The 15000-nt window shown below is 45.8% G+C and overlaps 2 protein-coding genes across 2 annotated transcripts in view; one reads left to right on the forward strand and one right to left on the reverse strand.

The window, feature by feature from the left end:
• The window catches only part of LOC138215002 (major histocompatibility complex class I-related gene protein-like), a 4422-nt gene extending 142 nt beyond the window's left edge, over positions 1-4280 (forward strand). The window contains exon 2 of the mRNA XM_069176918.1: positions 1386-4280. Within this exon, the coding sequence (XP_069033019.1) occupies positions 1386-2416 (1031 nt within the window). The 3' untranslated portion in view covers positions 2417-4280. The remainder of the gene's footprint in view (positions 1-1385) is intronic.
• An 896-nt stretch (positions 4281-5176) lies between these two features.
• LOC138214993 (class I histocompatibility antigen, F10 alpha chain-like) lies at positions 5177-7450 on the reverse strand. Its single transcript, XM_069176906.1, has 3 exons — positions 7315-7450; positions 5818-6759; positions 5177-5715 (listed from the first exon to the last, which is right to left on the reverse strand). Exons 1-3 carry the CDS (start codon positions 7370-7372, stop codon positions 5498-5500), a joined length of 1218 nt encoding a protein of 405 aa, XP_069033007.1. The 5' UTR covers positions 7373-7450; the 3' UTR covers positions 5177-5497.
• Positions 7451-15000: the final 7550 nt, after the last annotated feature.

The raw sequence follows: 15000 nt of genomic DNA on the forward strand, positions 1-15000 counted from the left end.
CAAGTTTCTGTGCTTCAGTGTTTTTACGAAGGCTCACCGGTCTGTTCATGTCTGATCTTTATCAATTATTTTGATGATTCATCATTTTAATGACTTATTGTTTTGTTTCTAAGAGGTCATAACATTGAGATGTGTCATCATGTCCTACAGACTTTGATGTTTTTAGAACTTTTACGTTTTAAAGCTGCTGCTGAAGTAATGCAAAGGAACTAGAGGAACACTGTCCTCTACAGGCAGAGACAGGAACTACAGGAACACTGTCCTCTACAGGCAGAGACAGGAACTACAGGAACACTGTCCTCTACAGACAGAGACAGGAACTACAGGAACACTGTCCTCTACAGGCAGAGACAGGAACTACAGGAACACTGTCCTCTACAGGCAGAGACAGGAACTACAGAAACACTGTCCTCTACAGGCAGAGACAGGAACTACAGGAACACTGTCCTCTACAGGCAGAGACAGGAACTACAGGAACACTGTCCTCTACAGGCAGAGACAGGAACTACAGGAACACTGTCCTCTACAGGTAGAGACAGGAACTACAGGAACACTGTCCTCTACAGGCAGAGACAGGAATTACAGAAACACTGTCCTCTACAGGCAGAGACAGGAACTACAGGAACACTGTCCTCTACAGGCAGAGACAGGAATTACAGAAACACTGTCCTCTACAGGCAGAGACAGGAACTACAGGAACACTGTCCTCTACAGGCAGAGACAGGAACTACAGGAACACTGTCCTCTACAGGCAGAAACAGGAACTACAGGAACACTGTCCTCTACAGGCAGAGACAGGAACTACAGGAACACTGTCCTCTACCGGCAGAGACAGGAACTAGAGGAACACTGTCCTCTACAGGCAGAGACAGGAACTACAGGAACACTGTCCTCTACAGGCAGAGACAGGAAATTCAGAAACACTGTCCTCTACAGGCAGAGACAGGAACTACAGGAACACTGTCCTCTACAGGCAGAGACAGGAACTACAGGAACACTGCCCTCTACAGGCAGAGACAGGAACTACAGGAACACTGTCCTCTACAGGCAGAGACAGGAACTACAGGAACACTGTCCCCTACAGGCAGAGACAGGAACTACAGGAACACTGTCCTCTACAGGCAGAGACAGGAACTACAGGAACACTGTCCTCTACAGGCAGAGACAGGAACTACAGGAACATTGTCCTCTACAGGCAGAGACAGGAACTACAGGAACACTGTCCTCTACAGGCAGAGACAGGAACTACAGGGACACTGTCCTCTACAGGCAGAGACAGGAACTACAGAATATAGTGTCTGACAAACGTATAAATGTAAAAGTATTGATGTAAACATTATGAAATTGATGTTTCCCTTTTACCCATAATGCTTTGTTCCCACCAGGTTTAGGACGACACTCACTGATGGTGTTGATTTCGCACATCTCAGGATCAACTGTGTTTCCAGAGTTCAATATGGTCCTGATGCTGGACGACATCCAGGTTGGTTACTATGACTCCACGATGGACCGAGCGATGAGGGTCGGGGGTGGAGGTGAGAAGGAGGGGGAGCTTGATGTGGGCCAGGACGGCACGTCTGTGCTGCAGGTGATTATCTTCAACATGAGGGAGAGACTTAATTGGGCCAAGCAGAACTTCAACCTGACAGGAGTCGTCGTCTATCAGAGGCTGGTGGGCTGTGAGGTTCTGGAGGGGCAGCCGGTATTCAGCATGTTCAGGGGCGCCACCAACGGGCAGGACTTTGAAAGCATGATGTATAACATGACGCACTTCACGGTCGCCGGCAGCAACAGCTGGGAGATGTGGTTGGACGTGGTGAAGAGGACGGTTATCCAGACGCTCTACTCCAACTTCTACCTACCGTTCTGCGTCCGGAGTCTTCAAACCCTTCTGGACCGTGAGAAGAACCTCGTGATGCGCCGGGTTCGACCTCGAGTCCGCGTCCTAACGAAGCAGGTGGTGGGCGGAGCTCGAGTCACCTGCCTGGCCACAGACTTTTACCCTCGCCACATCAACCTGACGCTGCTGCGGGACGGCCGGCCCGTGGACGAGGACGAACTGACCGGCGGCTCGGTGCTACCCAACGGCAACGGCCTCTACCAGGTGAGGAAGACGCTGACGGTTGACGACGAGGAGCTGCGGAGGAAACACAGCTACACCTGTGCAGCGTCTCACCTGAGCCTCGACAACCGAATGGAGGTGAGCTGGAGGGCCGAGTTCTCGCGCTCGCACAGAGTTCCCGTCGTCTCCGTTCCCGTCTCCGTTCTGCTGCTGGTGCTGCTGCTGATGGTGCTGTGGTGGAGGAGGAGGAGGGCAAGGTCTGACGGTGTCGCCATGGAAACACAGGAGGAGGAGGCCGAAGACCAGGACCGAGCTGCAGCAGCAGACCCGGCGACATGTGAGAGCCCGGAGTAACAACCAGGAACACCTGCAGCACCTCCCTCTGAACTGTCTTAAAGTGTGATACCACTGAAGGCCACTAGGGGCTCCAACAAAGACTCCATCAGTCAATCATCACGGTGTCATTAGATAAACTCCTTCTGGAAATAATCCTTCAATTAGAAAATAAGTTTAAAAAAGACCTGTTTTAGGGGGCGTGTCTGTTTGATTGACAGGCCTGTGGTGCAGTCAGGTTACAGCTATCGGTGGGCGGGACGTAGTATCGTCAGGTTTCCAATCAGATCAATCAGATCCACCGATCAAGAATCTCAAGAACACCTGGAGGGAATTTTATGAATTTGTAGCTTTAAATTGATTTTCAAGCATCAAATTTCTTATTTGTTTATATATATATATTTAATATTTCAGATAATTAGTGAAGGTAAGGCAAGTTTATTTGTCCATCACATTTCAACAACAATATAATTCAAAGTGCTTCATATAAAACAATTAAAATCATCAAAACATCAGACAAAGGAAAAGCAAATTTAAAAACAATTAAGAACATTGATTGAAACATTAAAAATAGTCATTAAAACATTAAACAAGCTAAAAATAGAATAAAAGTTACAGAGCAGTTTAATAAATAAAATACAGTGATAAAATGCAGAAATGCAGGAAATTGATCAACATCCTTGAATCTGGTTCAATTGAAGGCAGCAAACAGAAAAGTCTTCAATGTTGATTTGAAGCAGCTGAGAGTCTCAGCAGACCTGCAGCTTTCTGGGAGTTTGTTCCAGAAATGTGGAACATAGAAGCTGAACGCTGTTTCTCCATGTTTAGTTGTGACTCTGGGGACAGAAAGGAGACTCGTCCCAGACGACCTGAGGGGTCGGGATGGTTCAGAAGGTCGCAGCAGATCACAAATGTATTTTGGCCCTAAACCGTTCAGTGCTTTATAAACCAACAGCAGGATTTTAAAGTGGATTCATGTTGGACAGGAAGTCAGTGTAAAGACCTCAGAACTGGAGTGATGTGATCCAGTTTCTTGGTCTCAGTGAGGACTCGAGCTGCAGCGCTCTGACTGACTTTTTACAGAGACCCTTGAACACACCGTTACAGTCGTCCAGTCTACTGAAGATGAATGCATGGACACGTTTTTCCAAATCCTGTTGAGACATAAGTCCTCTAATCCTTGATATATTCTTCAGGTGATAGTAGGCTGATTTTGTAATTGTCTTGATATGTGTGTTCAGATTGAGGTCTGAATCAAAAACTACAGATTTCTGGCTCAGTTTGTGGTTTTTAACATCAGAGATTGAAGCTCAGCGCTGACTTTCAATCGTTCATCTTTGGCCCCAAAAACAATGACTTCTGTTTTATCTTTGTTTAATTGAAGAAACTTCTGGCACCTCCGGTTGTTGATTAGTTCAATGCATTTACAACCCTTGAGTGGGATTATAGTCCCCTGGTGATAGAGTTATGTAGATTTGTGTGTCGTCTGCATAATTATGACAACACGCATTGTTTCTTTCCATAATCTGAGCCAGTGGAAGCATGTAGATGTTGAACAGAAGAGGCCCCAGAATTGAACCTTGGGGAACACCACATCCTTTTAGTGCGCTCTGATGTGTAATTAGCTTCTGACAAAGTATTCTCGGTCCTTCAAGTAGGATTCAACCCAGTTTAGTGCCAGAGAGTCGTACCCAGATTATTAGTCTGTCCAGTAGTATGTTGTGATCGACCGTGTCGAATGCAGCACTGAGATCCAGTAATACGAAGACTGAAGTTCTGCTACTGTCTGTGTTTAAGTGGATGTCGATTTCCAGTGAAATCTGGAAATCTTTTTCTTTGTATTTTTATCATTTAAATAAAGTTTCGTGAGTTTTAAAAAAACAAATCACAGATTCTTGTTTTAATTTTAATTTTTTTTATTGCATTTAAAAAGGTGTCCCAACGTTTCCAGAAATAACTTTTTAAAAACAGATTAAACTTCATAAAATGGAGAAGGAATGTGATGACACACCTGTGACACACCTGTCTTTCTCTGGCTGTCAGGATCCCTGTCTAATCCTGTGTTCACCTTTTGTTCCCCTGATCTCTCCGGATGTGTTCTGTCATTCCCGTTTGTTGTTGTTTGCCATGTGCTTGGTGTTTTGGTCTGTGTCCTCCTCTGCCCGCCTCCAGACTCCTCCCATGGCCACGCCCCTGATCAGCCTGCACAGCTGCAGACAATCCAGGTGATCACCACCTGGCAGTTCATCTACCCCGGCCTCACACTCCACCGGCGGCAGTCCGTCCGATGTCCTACGTTGGTATCCGGCCGGTGAGCAGTAAGTCCGGTTACTCGTTTTAACATCCCCTGTTCTGACCCGGTTCTGTCTCCAGCCTGCCGCAGTCCCATCTGTGTGCTGTTCCAGCCGTACTCTACTCTCAAAAAATAACCAGCATTTTCAACACGAGGTTCACAGTTTACCCGCCGAGGTAACACACAAGGTTCACAGAGGTCGAGACCTAGTGATGGTGAGATGAAGCCTCATGAGGCAATTAACCACTTCAGCCAATTGGTTCCAGAAAGGGTTCATTACTCGAAGCTTCATGTGAACACGAAACCACCTACTGGCCAAGTGTATAATGACAGGCAGCTGTATCTGAACCACATAATGTGATGCCTTGAATTTTTGTGTCTGTTATGGCTGTTGGGAATGACTATGAATTACAAAAATGTATGACCAAATAATTTCTGTACATAAATTATCACATATGTGCATAATAAAATATTTTTTGAATGTATTCTGTGTGTGTAAATTTTCCCAAAATGGTCGTATCATATGATATGGCAGGTTGTGTAATAATGTTTTTCTGTCACTTTAGGAAAATGTCATGGGCTTAAGCAGGCAGAGGACAGTGGAAGTGTTTGTGTAACGAGGACAATGATGTACAGGACAGGGGACATTTTATTCATTTTTATTCAGAAATAACAGTTTCTCAACAGTTTTTGGTTTTGTGGATGTCCACATGTCAGAAGTAAGGCTAACAGCAGCCACCTTTTCCACTTTAGCCTTCTCCTTCTCCTTAGCTGACTCATACTTGGCCTCCACCATGGCCTTCAGAGCCTCAAGGAAAACATATATAGTGCTGAACTGTGAGACACAATAAAGTACTCATTTGTTTCATGCATGCACCCATACATACCTGCCTTGTAGGGAGGACATAATTAGGATCCAGTTTGGACACAAATGCCCTGAATCCAACATCATCCACAATACTGAAGGGCTGTGTGTCCTTCACTATCATGGAGACGAGGGCTTCATCCAGCTCTGGTTTTCTGGTGGCTGGTTAAAAGAGAATAAATACATACAATATTATTTGCACAATAAACAAAAGTGAACAGGGAAAAATTGTGATGGTGCATTTGTAATATTGTAATGACTTACCTTGGCTGGGTGAAGCTCCAGTTTCCTCCTTATTCTCATGCAAGGCACGGTAACGCTTCAAAACGGAGACGGGAACGGAGACGACGGGAACTCTGTGCGAGCGCGAGAACTCGGCCCTCCAGCTCACCTCCATTCGGTTGTCGAGGCTCAGGTGAGACGCTGCACAGGTGTAGCTGTGTTTCCTCCGCAGCTCCTCGTCGTCAACCGTCAGCGTCTTCCTCACCTGGTAGAGGCCGTTGCCGTTGGGTAGCACCGAGCCGCCGGTCAGTTCGTCCTCGTCCACGGGCCGGCCGTCCCGCAGCAGCGTCAGGTTGATGTGGCGAGGGTAAAAGTCTGTGGCCAGGCAGGTGACTCGAGCTCCGCCCACCACCTGCTTCGTTAGGACGCGGACTCGAGGTCGAACCCGACGCATCACGAGGTTCTTCTCACGGTCCAGAAGGTTTTGAAGAAACCGTACACAGACCGGTACGTAGAAGTTGGTGTAGAGCGTCTGAGCGTACGTCCTCTTCCACACGTCCCACCAGATCTTCCAGCTGTCGCTGCCGGCGACCGTGAAGTGCGTCATGTTGTACATGAAGCTTTCTACTTCCTGCCTGTTGTTGGCGTCCCTGAACATGATGAACACCGGCTGCCCGTCCAGAACCTCACAGCCCACCAGCCTCTGATGGACGACGACTCCTGTCAGGTTGAAGTTCTGCTTTGACCAATTAAGTCTCTCCCTCATGTTGAAGATCATCTCCTGCAGCAAAGACATGCCATGCTGGCCCAGATCAAGCTCCGCCCCCTTCTCACCTCCACCCCCGACCCTCATCACCTGGTCCATCGTGGAGTCATAGTAACCAACCTGGATGTCGTCCAGCATTAGGACCATATTGAACTCTGGAAACACAGTTGACCCTGACATGGACGAAGCCAACATCCACAGTGAGTGTCGTCCTGAACCTGATGGGAACAAAGCATTATGGGTAAAAGGGAAACATCAATTTAATAATATTTACATTAATACTTTTACATTTATACGTTTGTCAGAAACTATAATCTGTAGTTCCTGTCTCTGCCTGTAGGGGACAGTGTTCCTGTAGTTCCTGTCTCTGCCTGTAGAGGACAGTGGTCCTGTAGTTCCTGTCTCTGCCTGTAGAGGACAGTGTTCCTGTAGTTCCTGTCTCTGCCTGTAGAGGACAGTGTTCCTGTAGTTCCTGTCTCTGCCTGTAGGGGACAGTGTTCCTGTAGTTCCTGTCTCTGCCTGTAGGGGACAGTGTTCCTGTAGTTCCTTTGCATTACTTCAGCAGCAGCTTTAAAACGTAAAAGTTCTAAAAACATCAAAGTCTGTAGGACATGATGACACATCTCAATGTTATGACCTCTTAGAAACAAAACAATAAGTCATTAAAATGATGAATCATCAAAATAATTGATAAAGATCAGACATGAACAGACCGGTGAGCCTTCGTAAAAACACTGAAGCACAGAAACTTGTTTACAGCAGAATTTCAGTACCTGAACTCGTCGTCTGGAGGAGGAACAGAGACACAAACATCAGCTGGAAGACCAACATATCGATTAATCTGAATCTGATCGATCTGTATTAGAAAATATCGATTAATCTGAATCTGATCGATCTGTATTAGAAAATATCGATTAATCTGAATCTGATCGATCTGTATTAGAAAATATTGATTAATCTGAATCTGATCGATCTGTATTAGAAAATATCGATTAATCTGAATCTGTATTCGTTCCGTCTGTTTCTGCTTCTCAACTCTTTCACTTTCTCTCCGGAAATACTTTGAACCAATCAGCATCTTTCAGTCAGCTGTTTCCAGGCAGATTAGAGAAGTTCTGAACAGCCAGAGAAAGAAAGGTGTCACAGGTGAGTCACCTGAAATTTACTGTTCTACCTACAGGGGGCACTGATGCTCTGATTTACAGAAGTTACAAACTGTTCCTCACTTTCTGTGTCTGAGTGAACTGTGTGTGTGTGTATTTTTGTATTTTCATGTGTTTGTGTCTGTATGTGTGTGTGTTTGTGTCTGCGTGCATGCATGGGGGGGCGGGTTGTGTATGAGTGTGTGTGTGTTTATATGTGTGTATACGGGCTCGAACCCGTGTCTTCACGACTTCGTTTCCAGCTGGCAGTCGGCGTCGTAGACCGCAGGACTATCTTCGGTACCAGAGAATGAGTCGTGGCAGGAGAAAGTGTACCACGGAGTTCACTCAGAGCTTCCAAAGACTCAGCCAACAGTCTGGTTAACTCAACAGGTAAAAGATTCTACTTCACTAAGGTTGTTATTAATGGTTCAGATTCCACCTGTTGATGGTGATTCAACTTTTAGTGAAGTTGAAACGTTTGGAGAAATTGAAAAAGTTTTGCATTCACAACACATTACAGGAAGATATTTAATATCACTGCAGACCTCCTTGAAAACACGTATATCTACTATCCAAAGAATGTCTGTGGCAATTTTGGTCCATTTGAATGAATATTTGTGGACGATGGATTTATAGGTTGCAGTTTTAATTCTTAATTATAATGTTTTTCTTCAAGTTAAGACAAAAAGAGTTTAGATAGTACTTTATACATATATTCTAAATTGAAAAAAATAAAACCGCAAAGTGAAAGGAAAAGAATGAAACAACTTATTGCATGTTCTTGCTTGAATGTAATGTTTTACATTATGGACTACATGCAGAAGTTAGTAATCCATATTATGGATGACAAAATTTACTTTAAGGTTATTAGTTTTGCAGGAACGTGCAAATTCCACATATAATGTTCCACGTGGGAATTGAACCTGATACCTTCAGACAGAGATACAACAACGCTGACAGGTGCACCACTATGCTGGCTTACGTAACTTGAACGGAAGTCATACTTATAGCATGTCGTGCAAAATATGACTTTTTGATCATATTTCTGATGACATGTTATAGTATGACTTTTTTATGACTAAGCATGGATGAGGTGTTGTTATTGTACCCCAACTCCTTGGAGCACAATAAACACCTCACCTTTGAATAAAATAAGAAACTGTGAAAAATACAGTTCTTGATAAGCAAACCTAATGTGTCTGAAATAGAGTTAGATTTAGCTTATTAGGAGTTATCAAATCAAAGTGTTCCCACAGGGGAAATCCTCCTCTTCCTATCTGGCTCCATCTTATCACCTCCTTCTCTCCTCACTCTCCTAAATCTCCAAACTATCTCTCTCTCTCTAAACTCTCCAAACTATCCAAACTCTCAACTGACCTCAACTCTCCACCAACAACCCACATTTTGAATGGAGCCTGAGGGGTTTATATTGCCGTCAAACCTCCCGGCAAAATCTGAACCACTTCCGGAAGCAGTCACGTGGTACAGCCGGGCAGCGAGGCTTCGGATGTCATCGTTTTTGGCTCCTCCCCTAAATGAAGCAAGCCTCGACACACGCTTCGAGGAAACGCCCCCTCCATTACTCCACACACGCTTCGAAGCGTCGGCACATCTCGTAACATCACTACTGTTGTGAATTCTTCATGGACAGAGACAACACGGTTACGACGCTCTTATCTTGAAACTTTATTTTGACGCCGCGAACTGTTTCCGCTTCCGGTTGCGCTAATCGTATATGCTACGCAGGACCGACAGTATAGTCAGATCGAGTCATTGATGATGTCATAGTACTGTAACTTTGGATTTATGTGGTAAACGGTTCTGTTTATAGCTGTACTTATGTTCTTAAGTGCATTTGGTGTTAGTAAGTGTTTGTTCTGCAATTAGCCGTTCAAATAATAGCCCAACGCTGAGCTAAGTGGCTAATCTGGCTAGCGAGCCTGTATTCCTGTGAATGTGTATTAATGCTTAATTAAGGTTAACTATTGCTGATAATTCAGTTCTGTAATTCACTTTCTGCGTTTATTTCAGAAACTCCATCTGTCAATCATTCCACCTGTCAATCATTCCATCTTTCCATCTGTCTCCAAGTTATAATACTGTGTGCTAAACTCAATCCAGTAACGTGTGGAACCATCAGATGTCTGTGTTCTCTGACTGGAACCCTGTAGTGGTCAATACTCATCTGTACACCAGCCTCTTGGGTCGAATCCCCAACAAATGGTCCTTCGAGCCGGATTAATTGACTACCACAGAAGATGGCATCTGAAGATAGATTTACCCAACAGCCTCATTTCGAAGATCAACAGCGTCATGTGAGACATCATCGCGTCCCCAAACATCTTGAGGACTACGTCCTTGCCTACAGTCCACAGCGACCTGCCCTTCCCTCCCACTCTACAGAGGAGCAGAGGATGCAGCCTCTTATCTGGACAGACGTCCAGCCTCACACAGCCCGAGCTCCGATGTCCTGCTGAACACCACTTCACTGAAACGACTCATCGAATCCATCTCTAGGAATGAGAAGGAAGAGGACGCTGAAGTGGTTCAACTGACACACAAACTCCAGCAGTATGAAACCAGACGTTGTCGTCAGGAGCTGCTGGAGCACATCACTTCCTTCCTGATGGAAGAACAGATGGATGAGGATAATGACACCAGGAAGAGCACCACCCCCCATCAACACCCTCATCTCCCTCAACCCCAGATGTCTCTCTTCTCCCCAAGTCGCTCGCTTTCAACGCCAGAAGAGCTGGCTAAGGACACGGAGCCTCAGGCTGGTGGACCTATAACAGGACACACGTCTTGGAGACCAGAGGTCGAGACCGAAGTTAGAGCCTCCACTCCTATAGCAGGAGAACAGAGACTAAATTCTGTTCTTCCAGCCTCATTGGAGCGTTCGGGCTCCTCGTGTTCTGTAATGTCATCAGGCATGATGACACCTCCTCTGGTCCAGCAGTACCCTACCAGGCCAGACCCATTGCAGCCTCATGCCTCAGGGCTGCCTCGCTCCTGTGGTGATACAGGACAAGTACGTGGACAGTTGATTGCTCCTGCTCCGGTCCATGAGCCTATAGCGGTCTCTTACAGCTATCCAGCCGCACAGCATTACCACTCACCACAAGTGATGCCTCACGCCTCTTCCAACTATGGTCCAACTCACTATGCTCCAGTGCCTTCATCAACACCAGCACTCGAGCAGACTCTACCTGTCCCCAGAGGTAACTCATCTACAGTTCATCAGATGCAGCTGCCATCAGGTCAGACTGTGACCCCACACAGCCCTGGTCTGCCACACCGCTCTGCATACGATGTGCCAACACCCAAAATCCCAGACTTCTCCACTGACAGCGAAAAGGAGTTTGCTAATCTGAAGCTGGCTGTAGATAACCTGCTTGAGCCTCATACAGAACTGTCTTAGAAGTACAAATATCACGTGCTACTCGAACATGTTAAGCTGTTATGTGGTGGTGTTTACCAGGACCCAAATGCAGGCTCACAGACTCGGGTATCGGTTCCAAAATACAGTCTTTATTGCATTAAACAAAAACAAACAAACAAACAAAAAGGTGGCACCTATCGTGTCCACTTGCTTCCAGTCGGGAGGGCAAATCAACCGACAGATCCAGGGAGACACGGCTGGCAGGGCAGCCGGCAGACCAGCGGACAGGACCGCTGGAAGAAACAGAGTCTATAATCCTCCGAGTCGGGAGGGCAACTCCATCGACTGGTGACTCCGACAGGGAGCTCTGCAGGAGGAACAGAAGGAACAGGACGGACGGAGGACAGACAGAGGACGGACGGGTGACTAACACATGAACCGACAACCAGAGTTGTGCAGCGGCAGGGTACATATAGTCCGGGGAAGTGATCAGGGAGATGCAGCACATCTGCAGGTGGTGATCAGGGGTGAGTGGCTGCAGCTGCTGGGACCAGTGAGGGGCGTGGCCACGGGAGGTGAGGAGAGGAGGACACAGAACAAGTAGACGAAGCAACGAAGCTCCTCATCAAACACATGGACGAATGTCTGCTCCATCCGGGTACGGAGCGGGTGTTTGCAGAACTGCGAAGGCAGTATTGGATCTTGCGAGGACGACAAGCTGTCAGACACCACCAGCTCAAGTGTCCATCCTGCCAACGCTGGCGAGCTCAGCCCAAAGTCCTGCAGATGGCGGACCTGCCACCACAGCGCCTCCAGCTCCTCTGTCCACCTTTCTACTCAACAGGTGTCGACTGTTTTGGCCCTTACCTGGTCAAGATAGGCAGGAGGACGGAAAAGCACTGGGGTGCCATCTTTAAGTGTCTCAAGACCTGCAGCATCCACATTGAACTCCTCAACTCTCTGGATGTAGATGCCTTCCTCCTTGCTCTTCGTCGATTCATCGCGAGGCGCAGCAGACCGAAGGAGATACTATCAGACTTCGGTACCAATTTCCGTGGCGCTGAGCGAGAACTCCGTGAGGCTTTCGCAGCCATGGAACCACAGTTGAAGGAACAACTGATGGAATACCGGATCGACTTCAAGTTCAACCCACTGAGCGCTCCTCACTTCAGTGGAGTATGGGAGAGAGAGGTTCGTTCCATAAAAGCCGGCCTTCAAGCTGCAGTTGGAGGCCAGTCAGTCTCCGAAGACGTCCTCTACACGACCTTAGTGGAGGTCGAAGGGATCCTAAACTCGAAACCACTAGGGTATGTGTCAGCTGATATTGCTGACCCTGACCCCATCACTCCTAACATCCTTCTCATGGGGCGGGGGGATGCATCGCTGCCTCAAGTGGCATATGCCCCCGCAGGCATGGGAAGACGGAGATGGCACTACTGTCAAACACTTGTGGACCAGTTTTGGATCCAGTTCACACAGAACTATCTGCCCACTCTTTAAACACGGCAGAAGTGGCAGAAGGCCACTGATAACATCACTGTGGGTTCAGTCGTTCTGATCATTGACCCATCGCTTCCCAGGGCTCGGTGGCCCATTGGGAAGGTTTATAAGACAGTCCCTAGTCAGGACGGATGTATCAGGACCGCAGAGGTCCTGGTGAACAGTAAAGTCTACACAAGACCAGTTGCTCATCTGATCCAGCTCCCTGAGCTCAAGGATGATGCTAATGATGCATGAAGAATTCCTGTTATTACACATTTGCTGCTCAAATGTGGGGGCGGCTGTTGCCAATTCTTCATGGACAGAGACAACACGGTTATGACGCTCTTATCTTGAAACTTTATTTTGACGCCGCGAACTGTTTCCACCTCCGGTTGCGCTAATCGTATATGCTACGCAGGACCGACAGTATAGTCAGATCGAGTCATTGATGATGTCATAGTACTGTAACTTTGGATTTATGTGGTAAACGGTTCCTTTTATAGCTGTACTTATGTTCTTAAGTGCATTTGGTGTTAGTAAGTGTTTGTTATGCAATTAGCCGTTCAAATAATAGCCCAACGCTGAGCTAAGTGGCTAATCTGGCTAGCGAGCCTGTATTCCTGTGAATGTGTATTAATGCTTAATTAAGGTTAACTATTGCTGATAATTCAGTTCTGTAATTCACTTTCTGTGTTTATTTCAGAAACTCCATCTTTCAATCATTCCATCTTTCCATCTTTCGAAATCATTCTCCATTGTTCAAATCCATCTTTCCATCTGTCTTCAAGTTATAATACTGTGTGCTAAACTCAAACCAGTAACGTGTGGAACAATCAGATGTCTGTTCTCTGACTGGAACCCTGTAGTGGTCAATACTCATCTTTACACCAGCCTCTTGGGTCGAATCCCCAACAAATACAGATCGATCAGAATCAGATTAATCGGACAACAGGAGGCCGAAGACCAGGACCGAGCTGCAGCAGCAGACCCGGCGACATGTGAGAGCCCGGAGTAACAACCAGGAACACCTGCAGCACCTCCCTCTGAACTGTCTTAAAGTGTGATACCACTGAAGGCCACTAGGGGCTCCAACAAAGACTCCATCAGTCAATCATCACGGTGTCATTAGGTAAACTCCTTCTGGAAATAATCCTTCAATTAGAAAATAAGTTTAAAAAAGACCTGTTTTAGGGGGCGTGTCTGTTTGATTGACAGGCCTGTGGTGCAGTCAGGTTACAGCTATCGGTGGGCGGGACGTAGTATCGTCAGGTTTCCAATCAGATCGGTCAGATCCACCGATCAAGAATCTCAAGAACACCTGGAGGGAATTTTATGAATTTGTAGCTTTAAATTGATTTTCAAGCATCAAATTCCTTAATTATTTGTATATATTTTTTAATATTTAAGATAATTAATGAAGGCAAGGCAAGTTTATTTGTAGATCACATTTCAACAACAATGTAATTCAAAGTGCTTCATATAAAACAAAATCATCAAAACATCAGGCAAAGGAAAAGAAAATTTAAAAACAATTAAGAACATTGATCGAAACATTAAAAACAGTCATTAAAACATTAAACAAGCTAAAAATAGAATAAAAGTTGCAGAGCAGTTTAAGAAATAAAATATAGTAATAAAATGCAGAAATGCAGGAAATTGATCAACATCCTTGAATCTGGTTCAATTGAAGGCAGCAAACAGAAAAGTCTTCACTGTTGATTTGAAGCAGCTGAGAGTCTCAGCAGACCTGCAGCTTTCTGGGAGTTTGTTCCAGAAATGAGGATCAGAAAAACTGAACGCTGTTTCTCCATGTTTAGTTGTGACTCTGGGGACAGAAAGGAGACTCGTCCCGGACGACCTGAGGGGTCGGGATGGTTCAGAAAGTCGCAGCAGATCACAAATGTATTTTGGCCCTAAACCATTCAGTGTTTTATAAACCAACAGCAGGATGTTAAAGTGGATTCATGTTGGACAGGAAGTCAGTGTAAAGACCTCAGAGCTGGAGTGATGTGATCCAGTTTTTTGGTCTCAGTGAGGACTCGAGCTGCAGCGCTCTGACTGACCTTTTACAGAGACCCTTGAACACACCGTTACAGTAGTCCAGTCTACTGAAGATGAATGCATGGACACGTTTTTCCAAATCCTGTTGGGACAAAAGTCCTCTAATCCTTGATATATTCTTCAGGTGATAGCAAGCTGATTTTGTAATTGTCTTGATATGTGTGTTCAGATTGAGGTCTGAATCCATAACTACAGATTATCTGGCTCAGTTTGTGGTTTTTAACATCAGAGATTGAAGCTCAGCGCTGACTTTCAATCGTTCATCTTTGGCCCCAAAAACAATGACTTCTGTTTTATCTTTGTTTAATTGAAGAAACTTCTGGCAGCTCCAGTTGTTGATTAGTTCAAAGCATTTACAACCCTTGTATGGGATTATAGTCCCCTGGTGA

This window comes from Embiotoca jacksoni, unplaced genomic scaffold (assembly GCF_022577435.1).
Source record: "Embiotoca jacksoni isolate LCO1_2020_lvr unplaced genomic scaffold, fEmbJac1.0.p SCAF_106, whole genome shotgun sequence".
NCBI lineage: Eukaryota > Metazoa > Chordata > Actinopteri > Embiotocidae > Embiotoca > Embiotoca jacksoni.

Coding starts and splice junctions, on each gene's coding strand:
- LOC138214993 (XM_069176906.1), bottom strand. CDS start 7,372: ATGTTGGTCTTCCAGCTGATGTTTGTGTCTCTGTTCCTCCTCCAGACG. Junction 6,760..7,314: donor CCTCCAGACGACGAGTTCAG/GTACTGAAATTC, acceptor TGTTCCCATCAG/GTTCAGGACGACACTCACTG. Junction 5,716..5,817: donor TGGAGCTTCACCCAGCCAAG/GTAAGTCATTAC, acceptor TCTTTTAACCAG/CCACCAGAAAACCAGAGCTG.